Source organism: Paramormyrops kingsleyae, chromosome 19 (genome assembly GCF_048594095.1).
Source record: "Paramormyrops kingsleyae isolate MSU_618 chromosome 19, PKINGS_0.4, whole genome shotgun sequence".
NCBI lineage: Eukaryota > Metazoa > Chordata > Actinopteri > Osteoglossiformes > Mormyridae > Paramormyrops > Paramormyrops kingsleyae.
Genome location: NC_132815.1, coordinates 21,315,623 through 21,331,176, shown reverse-complemented (window position 1 = coordinate 21,331,176; position 15,554 = coordinate 21,315,623). Strand labels below are relative to the sequence as shown.

General features: G+C 44.9%; 1 protein-coding gene and 1 long non-coding RNA gene across 6 annotated transcripts; one reads left to right on the top strand and one right to left on the bottom strand.

Annotated features, from left to right (window-relative positions):
* Positions 1-176: 176 nt before the first annotated feature.
* On the top strand, positions 177-12,970 carry LOC111859949 (uncharacterized). Its single transcript, XR_002841929.2, has 3 exons — positions 177-277; positions 3,477-3,685; positions 12,548-12,970. It is a non-coding gene; the product is annotated as an uncharacterized lncRNA (long non-coding RNA).
* On the bottom strand, positions 187-14,791 carry LOC111859948 (nidogen-2). Of its 5 annotated transcripts, none has more exons than XM_023843139.2 (19): positions 14,189-14,791; positions 13,818-14,120; positions 12,962-13,203; positions 12,248-12,621; positions 11,709-11,840; positions 11,191-11,436; positions 10,839-11,039; positions 10,501-10,728; positions 8,334-8,468; positions 7,457-7,585; positions 7,099-7,224; positions 5,498-5,773; positions 4,626-4,795; positions 4,097-4,226; positions 3,501-3,672; positions 2,355-2,512; positions 1,772-1,895; positions 1,242-1,354; positions 187-264 (listed from the first exon to the last, which is right to left on the bottom strand). In XM_023843139.2, the coding sequence occupies exons 1-19, from the start codon at positions 14,381-14,383 to the stop codon at positions 239-241; spliced, it is 3,480 nt and encodes a 1,159-aa protein (XP_023698907.2). In that variant the 5' UTR covers positions 14,384-14,791; the 3' UTR covers positions 187-238. The 5 variants fall into 5 exon arrangements, with proteins under 5 accessions (XP_023698907.2, XP_023698906.2, XP_023698905.2 ...); XM_023843138.2 differs by lacking the exon at positions 187-264 and adding an exon at positions 373-758; XM_023843137.2 differs by lacking the exon at positions 187-264 and having other exon boundaries at positions 1,007-1,354.
* Positions 14,792-15,554: the final 763 nt, after the last annotated feature.

Sequence of the window (15,554 nt, the reverse complement as noted above, 5' to 3'; positions counted from 1 at the left end):
CGATCCACAGTAGGCATTGTAGTCGACGTGGACAGCACTCTGCGCCCGACTACCCGGTAATAAATACAGCATTTGAATTGTAAACATTAACCAAAGGAAAAACGAATACTGGATCTCATCTAGTAGAGAGAGATGATCAGTCCTTTGCCTTTGCCTAACAAAGTGCCAGTTTAACTAGCTTTGACTTGGTCTTGTGGAAGGATCAGATTTAGGGCTGGGATGGAAACCAATGACATCTTCAGGGAAAGGGAGCCAATCTCATCGCTGAAACACAAAGGTCAGTGATTGGAACTGCAGCTGGATGAAAGAGGGTGTTGTGGAGTGACTGATTCATCAACGTTTAAATCGCAATGGAGACTGACAAACTGCCCAACCTGTACCGTGAGCTTTTGTTGCCAGGGAAACCCATGAATGGAATTCTGGGTAATTCTGTGAAGCTTTACTAATTATATTCGGAGAAGACAACAGGAAGTCTGCTGCTATCATACAGTCTGTCTGTCTTATAAACTGAGACCCTGTGCTGCATAAACAACTATAAAAGATGGGTGGTGTTATTTACATAAAGATAAATGGATCTGTGAAAAAGAGCTACTTTAATGCAATATTTAATTTTTTAAAAGTCTGTGCATTGAGCATCCACATGGTTTTCTGCTGAGCAAGTTGTGACCATCTGCAGGCTTCGCTCGACAGTTACAGCGCCCCCCCTCATTGTCCCCACCCTGAAGCGAAGGGCTGTGGCACTCCGTCACGTGACCGGCCTGTTGGCGAAATGCATGTAAATGCCTGCCATCACATGACCCTCGCCTCGTGAGTTGTTCTGGCTGCAGACATTATTTGTTTCCTTCCTCGAATAAACTTTTAAGTGAGATAATCATAATATCATAAAGACAGAAGATTCCAGAACAATCAGTGATCCATCCATGATTGGTTATTACTAAAGTAAACATCAAGGGCACCACTTTTGGGAAAGAAAAAAAAAAAAGATCAACAGCGATTGCTTCAGAAATAATAGATCTGCTGGTGAAACAACAGTGTCTATTTAATGGTCGACATCCCAGGTTGGATAGACCTCATGGTACACGTTTATAGACCTCATGGTACACGTTTTGGTTCATTTCTTAAAAGCAGCATATCATCAGCTGAACTTTTAAAGCCTTCTGTATCTCTGTTGACACCTTGTGGGTAGTAAGCCTGGGCACAGGAGGCTGGGCGTTTCTGAAAGACTGTAGCTAGACTCTTACCTGATAGGCAGTGAGGAGAGACCACAGTAATTCCATATGGGCGGTGCCTCTGATCGGGCAGGTACTCATCCGGGGACTGACTGCTGTTTGGGTCCATCGCCAAGATGCCATCCCTGGATAAAACCAGGTATATATGTGTGATGTAGCTGCTATCCTCTTATGAGAACCATATCTGAAGCATCTCATGTATCTCCTAGCGTGGAGTGTAAGCAGAGTACTGCATAGTTTCAATCAATCAGCTATTAGAGTACTTTGTGACTGTGATTCTTTTTACTTGACTTGTGGTTATGAGGAGAGGTTAGCTGAGCTGAATCTGTTTAGCCTCGCGCATAGGAGACTAAGGGGGGACATGATCCAGGTATATAAGATTCTAACAGGCCTGGATGCTGTTATACCAAATGGCTACTTCAATATTAGTTTAAATGCTAGAACTCATGGCATAGTGGAAATCAGTGGGAGAACATTTTAAAATGAATTTGAGAAAGCACTTAGTTTTTTAAAAATACAGACAATCTGTAGTTAAGACGCACCTGAGCCAGTCTGTCCAGTAGAAGTGTCCAGCGTGGACCGCCAGAGCGAAGGGGTAGTTTAGAGTCCTTTGCAGCTGTCGTCTCCCTGTCCCGTTGGATGCTATGCACTCCAGCATCTTGGTGCCTGAGTGAATGCATTTCATTAGCAAAGCTGGGTTACTTACAAATACTCACTAAAGCTAAGGAGTTTATTTACTTGAACGCTACACAGCACCTTGTGAATACTCTTGGGAAACAAAAGCAAACCTAAAGGTGAATAATATGCAGTGAAGCTTTGCTATTATGGGATATAAGCTGGGAATTCACCCTTTTGGCTTTGATGTTGCGCAAGTGGCAATGCATCACAAATACAACAAAACAGTGTGGTGGCGAAATGGATATTTTCAAAGTCCCCATTAAGAATAAAGATTTAACCAACAGTTCCAGTAAAAACAAAAACAGTTAGTGTTACGTTTCATTGAGCAGGAAAGGATTTCCAGCGATTTCCTGCATTTCTCCCGTTTCCTAGATTAAATGAGTCACAGTTCAGTCATGTTGTCTTTGTAAAGCTTCATGTTTAAGCACCAATAAATAGAGTTTGTACCAGCGTCTGCCCAGCACAGCTGCCGAGCTGAGTCGTCGAAGGTCAAGGCGTTGGGGAGCTGGATGCCGTCATGCACCAGCACCTTCCGAAGCTGACCCTCCACCGTGCAGCTCTCAATCTTGGGTGCCTCTGGGTTCCAGTCGCTCCAGTACATAGATCTGCCAAGCACACCGAATGGGATGCCAGTCCGTCACATGGTACACACTGACACACTATGAGCCCATCAGAGACGCCAGCCCAGTGAAGCTCGATGTTATTTGAATGTTGGTGGAAACCCACCAATGTCGGTCCTTTCAGCTCCAGAAGATACAAATCCAGACCAAGAATTTGTTTATACCTTCCAGCTGAGTATAAAGAGTCACATTCACAGAATACTCAACTGGTAGGTAGAAACAAAATCTTGGTGCGGATTTATAGCTTATGGACCTGAAATGACCAATAGTGATACGCACACAAAGATAGGAAGGTGTTCAGACCCCACAAACGCAGGGCCTGGGGCTGGAAAGAAACCCTGGAGGGTGACATCACAGTCACGCCCACTGGGCCACTCTGCCATGGGTTTTGTTACCCTTTGAAACTTTTGTGTTGGAGATCCTTCATCTGGAAAACTTACCTTACTGTGATGTCCATTGTTGAGTCCAATCATCACATCACATCACATTACATATGGAATACGTCTATGACCTCATAAATATTTTGCAATAGAACACTGGATACCACCTATAATATTAAAAAGAGTGTTCAAAAATGGAGTCAGTGTGAATGAACTCCCCCCACCCTCCCTGACTGTGGTCTTCATCTCTGTTTCTCACTGTCTGGGTGGGTTAGCCGTGGCTGCTAAGCCTCTTAGCCTGTTATTTGTCCTGCTGCAGGATGTGTGTCTGTTCTGTCACTCATACATTCCACATGTTAGACAAGTCTGATTAAACAACGCTTTGGGGATGCTGTACTGTTAATAAAATTAAGTTAATAAAATAAAGTTAGCGAAAAGCACAGGTTTCTCAAAGCAGCCTTTATACTCTGCCGACTGAAACGCGAGGCAGTGACCAAGACAGGAACACAATGCAAAGTGCAGAACCTACGCAATGCTTATGTTGCCAGTTAACTGTAATTTCAATTCAGGCCACTTGGGGGCGGGAAACCTACCCGCCGCTGGAATCCACGACGATGGCTCGCGGGTTCACCAGACCATCGCGGAACATGGCCCTCCTGCCCCTGCCGTCCAGGCCTGAAGTCTCGATCCTGTCTGCTCCGCTGTCCACCCAGACCATCATCCCACGCACCGCATCCACCGCCAAACCCTCAGGTGCCACCAACCCTGGACATTTACAGTAAGTTTGCAGATGGCTGCTATCTCAGCCGGCATTTTGGGATTTATTTACACTGAAACATCACCCCTTTTTCCAGCTGGCATTTTATTATATTTAGAAAAATACAGTACGTAATTTTATTAACTGATCTGATTAATCATATTGGAATTTATTTAAACCAATGACTTCAATACTACAGTGTTGGAGTCTGTATTAAATCAAAGAGGAAATGCAGTGTTTTCTGGCTGATAGAGGCTGACTGTAAGTAGTTATTTTTATTTATGATGTGAACCTCATCTGTAAGCTTGTGTCAGCAATACTGGGTCAAAGGAGAACATGTCCAAACGCCCGGTGCTAGGCGTGGTACGTATAGTGTTAGTGGTTCTGCGTATGTGAGCTGGGCTGAAGGGGTTCTTGTAGTCTCAGGTTCACCTGTGCTGATGAGAACCTCTGGCTGCACCCCAGGTTCCAATCTCGCTCTGCTTATGGTCCGTTTTGCCAGGTCGGTCCAGTACACTATCCCTTCCTGGCAGTCATAGCCGATTCCGACTACAATGGAGCCCTGAGGTCAGAAGAGACAGATTGGACAGTGACCAACCACTAATATCAGGTCAACGAATCAAGCAGACAGACCTAACAGTAACCAACCAATAGCATAACACCACTGGGATACTTTTCATTGAAATAATAACCACCATTGAGTCTGGAGATTAATCTCTGCAATTTAACAGGATACTGGCTACTTTGGAAAATGCTTTGCACAAGGTTTAATACTTTTGGCTGAAACAATTTTGGTCAAATGCTCTGTTCAGGGCCAGAGGTGGCAGCGCCAACCAGATACTCAAACCATCAACCCTATTGCAATAAATCCATGTTCTTTTCTCCTAGATCACCTCATTCCGCTGTTAGAAGAGGGGCCCAATTTTCCATAAAGTTCACAGACAAGCCATTGTACTGTCACCTGCAGCCAGAGTAGCGATGAGGCGGACTCCTTATTCATGCGAGGCCCATCGAGAGGCACAATTCCAATATGGTGGCCCTGGGTGTACAAGATAGCAGGAGAGGCCAGGGGGAGGGTCATGGTGGGGCGGGGCTGGTGTCGCTCCGTAGGCGGGGCCACAGTGTCAATACCTAGTCAGGTGAAGAGCATTATTTGTCAAATGTACAGGAAATGCAGCTCTATGAGCAGACTAGTCACACACTTTAATATTTCATTGGATGCCTTCAGCTTGGATTATGATGCACATTCTTCACTGCATTGTTTCCACATGCTTATGCAACATCTCAACATTTTTATTCATCCAGATTTCATTTCTTGTCGAGATCCTGTATTGATGATAGTCTTCTTCAGTACATCTCAAAGACTTTCAGTGGGGTTTTGGTGGCCAAATCATGTGTAAAAATGATTCCTCGTGCTCCCTGAACCACTCTTTGACAATTCGAGCCTGATCAATCTTGACATTATCACTGCAGAATATGCCCATGCCATTAGGAAAGGAAAAATCCATTGCTGGGATAACCTGGCCGTTCAGTAGATTCAGGTACTCAGCTGATTTCACTTTATTGCTGCATAATGTCGCTGAACTGTAATAATGATCCAATAATTGGCTCTTAAGTATGTGTAGATTTAAATTCAAACGGTGACTTTTTATTGGTCAGACAGTGTATGTATATATACACACAAAGATGATATATGGAGATTTATACAATATAAACATATTTACATGAGCTCATTGGTACAACGTCTTAGCTGACGTCTTCACTGCACTGTGCATGCTTACACCATGTAGGGGACCTGAGTGTGATTTGTGCCATGGAGGCCTTCTGACTCACAGGGAGGTGTGACGGAATCCTGAGTTCGTGTCCCGATGATTTCCTGGCTTTCCCCGTCCACACACCAGCAGGAGCTACGGTGACACTGCACTGGGCTGAACTGGGCCGGGGAGTCACACTGCGGCAGGTACCCGTGTGAGCTTCCCTGGTCCCCATTCTGCGCTGTCGGCTTGTCGCGCTGGCGCCCACAGGCCGTTTCCTGCCGTCCCTCACTCCGGACCGCAGGCACACCGAGCAAACACCAAAGCAGCTGCATGATCCATCCAGCAGAATCTCCTGCGGATTTCAGTAATTAAATCTCCCTCCTGTCCTGCATTCACACCATAGCTGCGATTTCCTTTGTGGAGTGCAATACGGCAACTAATTTTTGTATTGGAATGTACAGAACAAAAAAAAAGACTCAACCTGTTATACATTTAACACTTGGCCTGGCCCACACTGGCTGATTTTTGTTACAAAACAGAGTTAATTCCGAGTGCTTGTCCTCAGCATCAGGTATTTCTGACCCCTGAGAGTGGAATAGAAGGCAGGTTAAAATGGTTCAAGGCAGAGATTCACATGTACAGCCTCAGGGACAGCAAATATAGCTTGTCTCCCTCTCACTGGATAATTATCTCAAATATAGATGTGGCTTGGCTTTGGCAGAGCTGGACAAATCAACTTAAACGTTACATCAAGGCAAAGCCCCTACGAGGAATATAATTTACATGTGTTCCTGACCAGTAGTATTTGTGGCTTAAATGCCGGATTTCATGCCCCTGGGCAAATCTGCTTGTGTTGTGTTGTCTTTGTAGCAGTTCCCAGTATCTCCGGTCCACTTCACAGTGAAAAGCCCAACAAAAAGAGCAAGCGGACTTCTGACAAGGACTGTGGAACACAGCTACACTGCCAGTCAGACGTTACCCTGTAGTTTAGCATTCCTGGTTAAACTTCAAGCAATGTGCCCATTGTAAGAGCTATTTGAAGAGGAAGAAAGTTACAGGGAAGTTGAAAGTGGAGATGCAGACTGTACAGTCCTCTGACCTTCACCCCACTGGAACTGTTAAAAAGATCATATGGGTCATGTGGGGGCTAATTGTCCAGCAGTGATGGAGTGAACTTCCAGAAAAACACCCTTGAGTCTAATTCTTAATTGAATTCCTACAGTTTGTTCACATGTAAAAGTGACTGTTGTGTCCAGCCTAAAATTTAGACTTTTTTTATTATGTCGGTGGTGTTTTTCATATCAGGGGTCTTCAACTCCAGTCCTGGAGAGCTACGATCCAGTAGTTTTCTATCCTACCGTGCTTCTGATGAGTGACACCTGTTCCTGGTATTTACCCAAAAACAGGTGTGGCTCATCAGAAGGCAGGTTGGATAGAAAACCTACTGGATAGTAGCACTCCAGGACCGGAGTTGGAGACCCCTGGTCTAACATATTGCTATAATTAATTGATATGCGATTCTGTACCTCTTTTTATGTAACACAGATAGGTCTTTAAATTGGAATTTAACACAAGAATCTCAGAAAGAAACAAGAAAGAAAACATCGTTGCACATCCATCTTTCCGGAGTAAATGTCATGGAGCTTAGGGGGCGAATGGGACTGTATAAATTCTTACTCTGCTGCTGCAGGCATGCGATGCCATCACCTTCGAAACCAGGATGGCAGCGGCACTCGAAGGAGCCTGGGTAGTTGGAGCATGTGGCCCTGGGGTGGCACGGCTGGGAGAGGCACTCATCAACATCTGTCACAGAGTAAACAAGGCAGAGTTACATGCATTAATACTCAATGAACAGTGTCACCTGCAAACATAGGCACCAAAATACCATGGGGCCGCGTGGGAAGTACATGCTTTGCATTATGCATGGTTTTGAATAATGGCCCTTAACTGATTTGTTTATGAACCACTGGCAGCTTTGCTTTATCTGTCTTTGTGCCCCGAGGGCAGTCAGATTCCACCTGCCGCTCACGCTCACCTACGCAGGCCTGCTTGTCGAAGCGAAACTCGAACCCGCTGTGGCACTGGCAGTGATGGCCACCCGGGGCGTTCACACACACGGAGTGATCCCCGCAGTCGCTGAGGCCCTCCTTGCACTCATCCAAGTCTGGGGGGGGGGGGGGGGGGGAGTCAGGGGCAGCAGCAGTGTCACCAACTTTGGTCAAATGGCTGGCGTGAGATTTTCAGATCGAGACAAGTCTGCACACTCATTTACATGTATGTAACAGTTTTATTAACTTGTAAATAAAACAGTCTGTGGGGTTTGCAAACTACCCCAGTGCTTTTGATGTAGCAAATTTTAGGTTTATAATGGAATAATACAAATTTGCTGTAAGATTTCTTGTGTAAGAATCAGAAAGTGTAAGTATCACACTAGATGCACTACTGCCCTTAGCAGGAGAGGCAATGCAGACATGCAGAATGAGGATGCAGAAGGCTTTTGCCATGAGTAAGTTTGAAATGATTATGCTTTATTAATCCCAATGGGAAAATTCTCTTCTTGGATCTTGCTCTCCATAAGTGAAAGCAAGCATGGAAGTGAAGGGCAGCCACCCACAGCAGCACCCAGGGAGCTGTACTAAGGCCAGGCTTGAACTGGGGACCTTCTCATCACAGGCACAGAGGCTTAGCTCACTGAGCCACACACTGTCCCTGAGATATATCCTTAAATTCGTACCTGGACTCCTACAGTATAGCCACCTTCTGGCGTTCCACATCAGTGCTCATTGACATCCACCTTCTAATGCTCATTATGGCTTCTAACCTACAAGCATCCATACAGATATATTTCCTGAACACCCCCCCCCCACACACACACACACACTCCACCCCCCGCAGGGTCCCGTCACTCTTACCATGACAGCTATGTCCATCCCCGTGGTATCCCAGGGGACACCGGCAGTGAAATCGCAGCCCCTGGCCGGGGAGGCAGAGTGCCTCCGAGTGACAATTATGGTTCTCTGAGACACAAGGATTCACCAGCTGGAGCTCTGAGAATGGGCAGAAGGTCAAAGTGCAAAGGTCACTGCTTCTCAGGTAACCTCCACTCTTGCACATATAAATTATAATACTGATTTTCTTTCGAGATATGACTTTGCAATATTATCCCAAGTAGTATGTAAGGGATCTTTTACATGATGAGTGTCAAGCGGTGCCCCGTTGGTGGGCGTTCCAGGTCTGCAGGGAGCTGAACGTTCACTCGCAACCCCGTGTCACGCCTCCTCGGGTGAACCGCTCTGCTCAGATTTTCCGTCTTGATGCTGCGCGGCTGACCTGTCTGCGGCTGACCTCTGCGCAGCTGACCTGTCTGCAGCTGACCTATGTGCGGCTGACCTGTCTGCGGCTGACCTCTGCACGGCTGACCTGTCTGCGGCTGACCTCTGCGCGACTGACCTCTGCGTGGCTGACCTGTCTGCAGCTGACCTCTGTGCGGCTGACCTATGTGCGGCTGACCTGTCTGCGCGGCTGACCTCTGCGCGGCTGACCTGTCTGCAGCTGACCTCTGCGCGGCTGACCTATGTGCGGCTGACCTGTCTGCGCGGCTGACATCTGCGCGGCTGACCTGTCTGCGGCTGACCTCTGCGCGACTGACCTCTGCGCGGCTGACCTGTCTGCGGCTGACCTCTGCGCGGCTGACCTGTCTGCGCGGCTGACCTCTGCGCGGCTGACCTGTCTGCGGCTGACCTCTGCGCGGCTGACCTGTCTGCGCGGCTGACCTGTCTGCAGCTGACCTCTGTGCGGCTGACCTATGTGCGGCTGACCTGTCTGCGCGGCTGACCTCTGCGCGGCTGACCTGTCTGCGGCTGACCTCTGCGCGGCTGACCTGTCTGCGCGGCTGACCTGTCTGCGGCTGACCTCTGCGCGACTGACCTCTGCGCGGCTGACCTGTCTGCGGCTGACCTCTAAAAAATACCTGGTTTTAAAAGTACTTAAGTATCAAAAGTAAAAAGTACTACATATTCAAATCTATTGAGCTTACAAACAGCAATCTATCCTTTTAATTTCACTCAAGAAAAGTTTGAAAATAGCATAATATTATACTGTATCACAATAAATAAAGCTGAATCACAACAGGATAAGCCAATATTTTCTCTTTGGTGGAGCAGTAGAGGTTACCGGCACAGATTAGCAGAATGACATTACATTATTTTTTTTAATCTGTGGAAACAAAAGATTGATCTACGGACCAGACTTAATAATGGATTATGAACATGTCGCCTTTAGACCAATGGCTGATCTTTCAGTGCAGTCATCCCCATTATTTCAGTGCTCGTGTCTTTAGCTCTGGTGCTGCTAACTCTGAATATTGATAATGTTTAAATTTTGGCCGGCAATTTAGGTGTGTTAACTGATATTTTGCGTATCTCTACATATTGTTTTTGCATCTTCATAAGAGAAATACATTGCTCAAGAATCGTGAGATGAAATCGCAATCTCAATTCTGGGTGAAAAAAAATCATGATTCATATTTTACTCAGAATCATATGAGTATGTAGTATGGCTGTTACCTCCTGCCCATTTCCTTATTTCTTTGTATTATTACCAGTAATCATTAACTAATGTTAATCTACATCTACGTAACACCTATTATAGCATATTCCATTAATATGAATTTCTAATATTCTATGTAATACAAGCTGGTGACAAAGTAGATACTATGGTATCCTATTATATGAGGTACAGCTTCCATACATTATCTAGCTTGTGGTAGTTTTACTTACAGAAAAATGTCCTGAGGGCAGAATGAATAATGATTGGTTCAGAGCGATAACCAATGAGTTTGCCTTGGTCCTGCCTCCTCTAGTTGCTTGGACCCACCTCCTCTACAATCTGATTGGTTATCTCTCTGAGTCAATAATTTTTTTTCTGTCCACAGAACATCTTTTGCAAGTAACGCACCCACAAGCCATTAACAAGTCCTACATTTATATTATACTTAGTATTTTAGGTTTAAAAAAGTGCATTCAGAGTCACTATCTCACCATGTACAAACTACAGACCCATATGTACCTGGAACCTCACCTTCCACAGGGCCAACCTTACTTAACATCATGTATCGAAGTGCTCTCTCCGTCTCCTCATACAGGACCATAACCAGCTCTGTGCTGAGCTGCTGGATCTCGGGGCTCGTCCAGGGCCCGTGTGGGCAGTGCCGGAAGGTCACATTCTGCTGTATCTGATAGGAGAAGGTCTCTGACCCACCCTCCGGTGAAAGAACTGTGTACTCTCGCATCGACCTCGAGGTTGCCGCTGGACCATGGAGACACACATCATTACTCAAAATACTCTAAACTGATCATCACCTCACTCACAGCTGGCACTGAATGCAAAAGATAACTGAGTATGGGCCTTAGGTGTACCTGATGAGTGGTAATGGTATATTTCTTTGTAGGGCTTGATTTTCACCATGGTACCAGGTGGCAGACTAGGTATGTCGCCGTATATAAGAGTGTCCATGCTGAGGTAACCGTGGGGGTCCAGATCTCGGGCCTCCTGAACAATGGTGAGATGTTTGTTGCCCGGGTAGAAAATCACTTCTGTGTGGCATGTAAACTCAGCACCTGAGCCAGAGGAGGAAATGAAGCATTTACCACAGAGCTGAAGGCTTTACGTTTCTAGGAACCAAAGTGCAAATATCCTAAATGCATTAGGGTAAAAAGATGCGTTAGATGTGACCTGTAATGTCAGTAATGAAATAGCTCAAAACCTTACCAGTGATACTGAAACCATTCTGATGGTCATATTGTTCCAAAGCAAACAGCCAGCCAAAGACCGCCCCAGTGGGGACTACTGGTAACAAAGCCCATCCGACTGGTTCAGGGATCCGGCTAATTGCTGCATGGATCCGACCATCCACTACCATGACATAGGCATGCAGGTCCACGCTGGCCAGCTTCACTGGAGTGTCCCCCACGAAGACAAGGCCACTCACCTTTCCACTGACACGCTGGGGCAAGCCTGGAAAGCAAGACATCAACACACTGCTGAGTGAATTTGCAGAAAAGTCCCTTCCTAACTGGAGCAGTCATCTACTTCACGTCTGTGAAGATTCTCAGTCATCCAGGTCATGGTAATCCAAATTAATGAATTGGGAAATTGAGAAAGCCCTCTGGATTGAAGGGTGAAACATTTTCAAAGAACTAAATAAGTCCAGTTGCCCTGAAAAACCTTTCTTGGGATAGTCATCTACTTTGTTCAAGGGGCATATGAGGTCATCACGTGAACCTCACCCTCTGCCAGACACTGCTGCCCGTTACCATAGAAGCCAGACTGACAGTGGCAACAACGTCCTGTGGGATAGTCCATGCAGTAGCCGTCTTGTGAGCAATGAAACTGGGACCAGGCACACATCTCCTTGATTTCTGTGTTATATTTGAAAACAGCACGGAACGAGGGAACAAAGGATTAAACTCTGCTAAACAGTGATAATGCTTTTTGAGCAATGATGAAATGACATGACATGATATTAAGATCAACTAAATGACAGAGTTGGATAGTTCAGGTCCAGAAAGTACAAATCCAGATCAAGGCTTTGTTTCAACCAACGAATTGAGTACTCTGTGACTGTGACTTTTTGTACTGGTTGGCTGAAACAAAATCTTGATCTGGATTTTTAATTTTATGGACCTGAAAATTCCACCACTGCTAAATGAAATGTTCATTTCAATTAAATAGTCCCCTACCTTAATACCAGGCCTTGATCTCATAGGTTAATTAGTTGAGACAGAAATGAGTCTCCATTTGTTTTCACACTCAATGACGAGCTCACCTCCAGACCCTGAGTCCAGGTCTTCATCCCCACTAAATGTATCAGATGGAAGGTGGAGGGCAGACTTCCCACCATGTCCACTGAGGTGGACTTTAGGCTCACGCACCCCCCTACTGGAGATGAAGAGTTCTTGCCTCAAAAATTCTGGCAACAATGGAGGCAGAACCTTAGACAGGAGATGAGGATGCGATGATGAGACAGAAAAGTCTTCATGTTGAGGGTTATAGGCCAGTTTCTCTGCACAGTCCATCCTGCTGAAGTCGACACTGGATGATTCCTGACTTGCTGGTGCTGTTGCAGGAACCACATTCTGGAAAGAGAATCTACTACCGATGTGGAAGATCCAGACTCCTGGACAGCCTGCATTTCCCTGCCTGAGAACGAAAACTGGGTCAAAATCACAGCAGTACAGTGGCAGAAAAAATAATGTAAATTAATGAGGCATTCTACCATTCATTGCCAAAATGTATTTATGCTTATGATACATTTTCTTTGTTCAGGTTAACGATGTGGTTCTAAACAGCTTCCTCTCTTTAGCCTATTTAAAGCGTCTCATATTTTCCGGGAGCGAATCAAGTTAAGTCGCCAAAATCATGTGCAGTACGACTTTTGAACATCGGTGTTAGGTGACAGACTTTAACTACCGACGCCTTTCCCAGTGTATCTGGCACTCCCGTGCTTCCGGCACTCGCTCATGCTAGGTCAGAGACTCACTGGTAGAGGTCCTTCAGAGATCGCTCTGTGTTGGCAACACTGTAATAAAGTTCCTCCCCGCGGGACACTGTGAAAGCGGGAACTCCCCCCCTGCTAAATCCCACTCGGGCTGGGATTTCCAAGCCAGTGCTGTAGGGATTCTTCGGCCTTGTCCCAAAGAACTGCAATCCACCCTCTGGATACAGGAACAATGCGTATGACTCTGTCTCATTGTAGGCTAATACCACCTGAAATGTGTTCAGCTAGAACAAAGGAAATTAAATTACTTCACCTGTGACAGAGCCTTAGTGTATTCCATCAATATCAACTTGTCTACTTTCAGCGTACATTCAAAGTCAAACTAATCTTGCAGAGAGTTCTTCTCCGGCTGATACATCAGCCTTCCTGACTGCTCCCAGGAAATAAGCAAATGCCTCAAAGTATTCTGACAAATTGTGACAATATGCTTTACAGCTATACACACTGTCACTGCTGGCATGCATTCAATTTCAGCAGAGCAACAGCGCCCTACTTTCAGACAGTGCAGTGATGCTAAAACAGCATATAAATGACCAATAACTAGTTTCAACATTGTTGAAACTGGACACCGGCCAAAATGGGAAAATTAACCTTTGCAGTTAATATATGTGTTTAGTAATACTTTATTTTCTCTTCTATATAGTGTTCAAGGGGCATTCAAGTTGGGATTCAAGACATTGAGATGATTCTGTAAATTTTTCCAGAAAACAAATTTTCAGCAAGTGTCCAATTTGAACTATACTCACCCTACCTGCTTGTATTAATGCACAGTACAGAACAGTCACTGATAACCCAAAATCCACGTGAAACACGGAATAGCGATGTAGGTTTTACTCACCATACTAGATGCACTGTAGTGGGTGGTAACCTCTTCGTAAGATGCCACATCTTCCCAGGTGATAATGGCAGCATGGGAGGGCATGAACTGAGCCTCGGGGAAGCCACTCCGGACCTCCTTCGCGACCCGCTGCAAGATGCACCATGTATCCTCCACGCGATAGTAGATCGTCCCTCTCCCCTGGCTGGTGTCAAGGTCGGCCAGGAATGGCGCAATAACAGGGAAGGCAAGGGGAAAGCCGCTGTTCACGTACTGACTCTCCAGGGGTGGGACCTGGGTGGAGATGACGCCGTTGGTGGCCACCTGCACAAAGACAAAAAGCTGGTCACAGGGGACCGACACAGCCCAACGGACACAAATGGTTTACTTACATATAAACTGCTGAATCGTGATCCGTAAAAATACATCGGCAGCTTCAGATCGGGAATCCGAGAGATCCTGTCATCTCCCTCATGAAGTGTCAAATCCCTGTTAAGTGTTCCGTAGGGAAACATATCTTTCCGTCTGATGGCTGATATGATGTAGACTTTAAGAATGAGCACTGTTAACTTGTTTCTGATCTGCATGTTTTTTGAGGTAGAGGCGATAGATCTTGTAATGTTTATTTAGTCGGGGATTATTTTCAAACACTTCCTTAAATGCAAGTGAAATCCTCTATAGTTAGACAGGGCGGTCTAGTCGGAAAAGTAGGCAGTTCACTCACAAGACAAAATCGTGTGACATTTTATATTTGAGGTAAAAATGCTCCGAATTAAGCAAACTACAGTTCATTTGCAATAAGACGGATAACATAACCACTGTCTTATTGTCTTTTTTTTTATTATTTCTATGTGCCATATATACTAGTTATACGATGTATTAAACAGAAGATTCCATTGACTTAACTGATGCTTTTGCCGTATGCAGATGAAAAAATGTACAAGTTGCGTTGAATAAAAGACACAAATAAATACGCTAAAACGTGACACCAAACGCGTATCTTTATTTCATTGGAAATATAAGGAAAGTCATGGTTAGCAGGTCTATACTATTTGGATAGAAATTTAGATATATAGATAGAATTCATATAATTTCACTTTTAAAACAATATTATTTTGTTTATAAGATATAGAAAACAGAATTGTACAAATAAAAATTTAAATTCGACAAAGTACTGAAAATTGGTGTTAACTCCATAAGGTGGCGCTCGCGTGAAACATAAGCGAAAAATCTTCGGCTGATAATGTTTTGGGGAGGAAAGTTGAAGCCTTTCAATAGAGTCGTTTCAAATAAAGTCTTCAAGCGTGGCGACCTGTGATCCTGTGTCATATAGACAACAAACACAGGAGCAGCACCAAAGCTAATCAGGTATTTTGGCCTTAGGCAGGGAACTTACTTTTCTTCAGACAAATTAATTCGATCATCCGAGTGAAATTTTTACGTGGTAGATATCGAAGGTTTTGCATTAATATCCGCATGATTTTATCACTAAATTAACACGGTGAGTGTAGCATGTAACACTGCCGCCCAATAGTAGCCGACCAGAGATTATGGTGAACAAACCGATCTTTAAATTAAAAAATAAAAAGGGGCCAAATTCATTAATTTAATCCTAACATTACCATTAGAAATACATGACCATAACATTGCTTTGAAGGTTATGCTCCAGCAACAACGTCTGTCTTGTGATAAGATTTGCAAAGAGGTAAATGTGTGTGTGTTTTTTTTCCGTGGGATTGTGTAATGTTTACTTTTAGC

Coding starts and splice junctions, on each gene's coding strand:
- LOC111859948 (XM_023843137.2), bottom strand. CDS start 14,383: ATGCAGATCAGAAACAAGTTAACAGTGCTCATTCTTAAAGTCTACATC. Junction 10,729..10,838: donor ATACCATTACCACTCATCAG/GTACACCTAAGG, acceptor TCCATGGTCCAG/CGGCAACCTCGAGGTCGATG. Junction 8,469..10,500: donor TAAGGTTGGCCCTGTGGAAG/GTGAGGTTCCAG, acceptor GCCCATTCTCAG/AGCTCCAGCTGGTGAATCCT.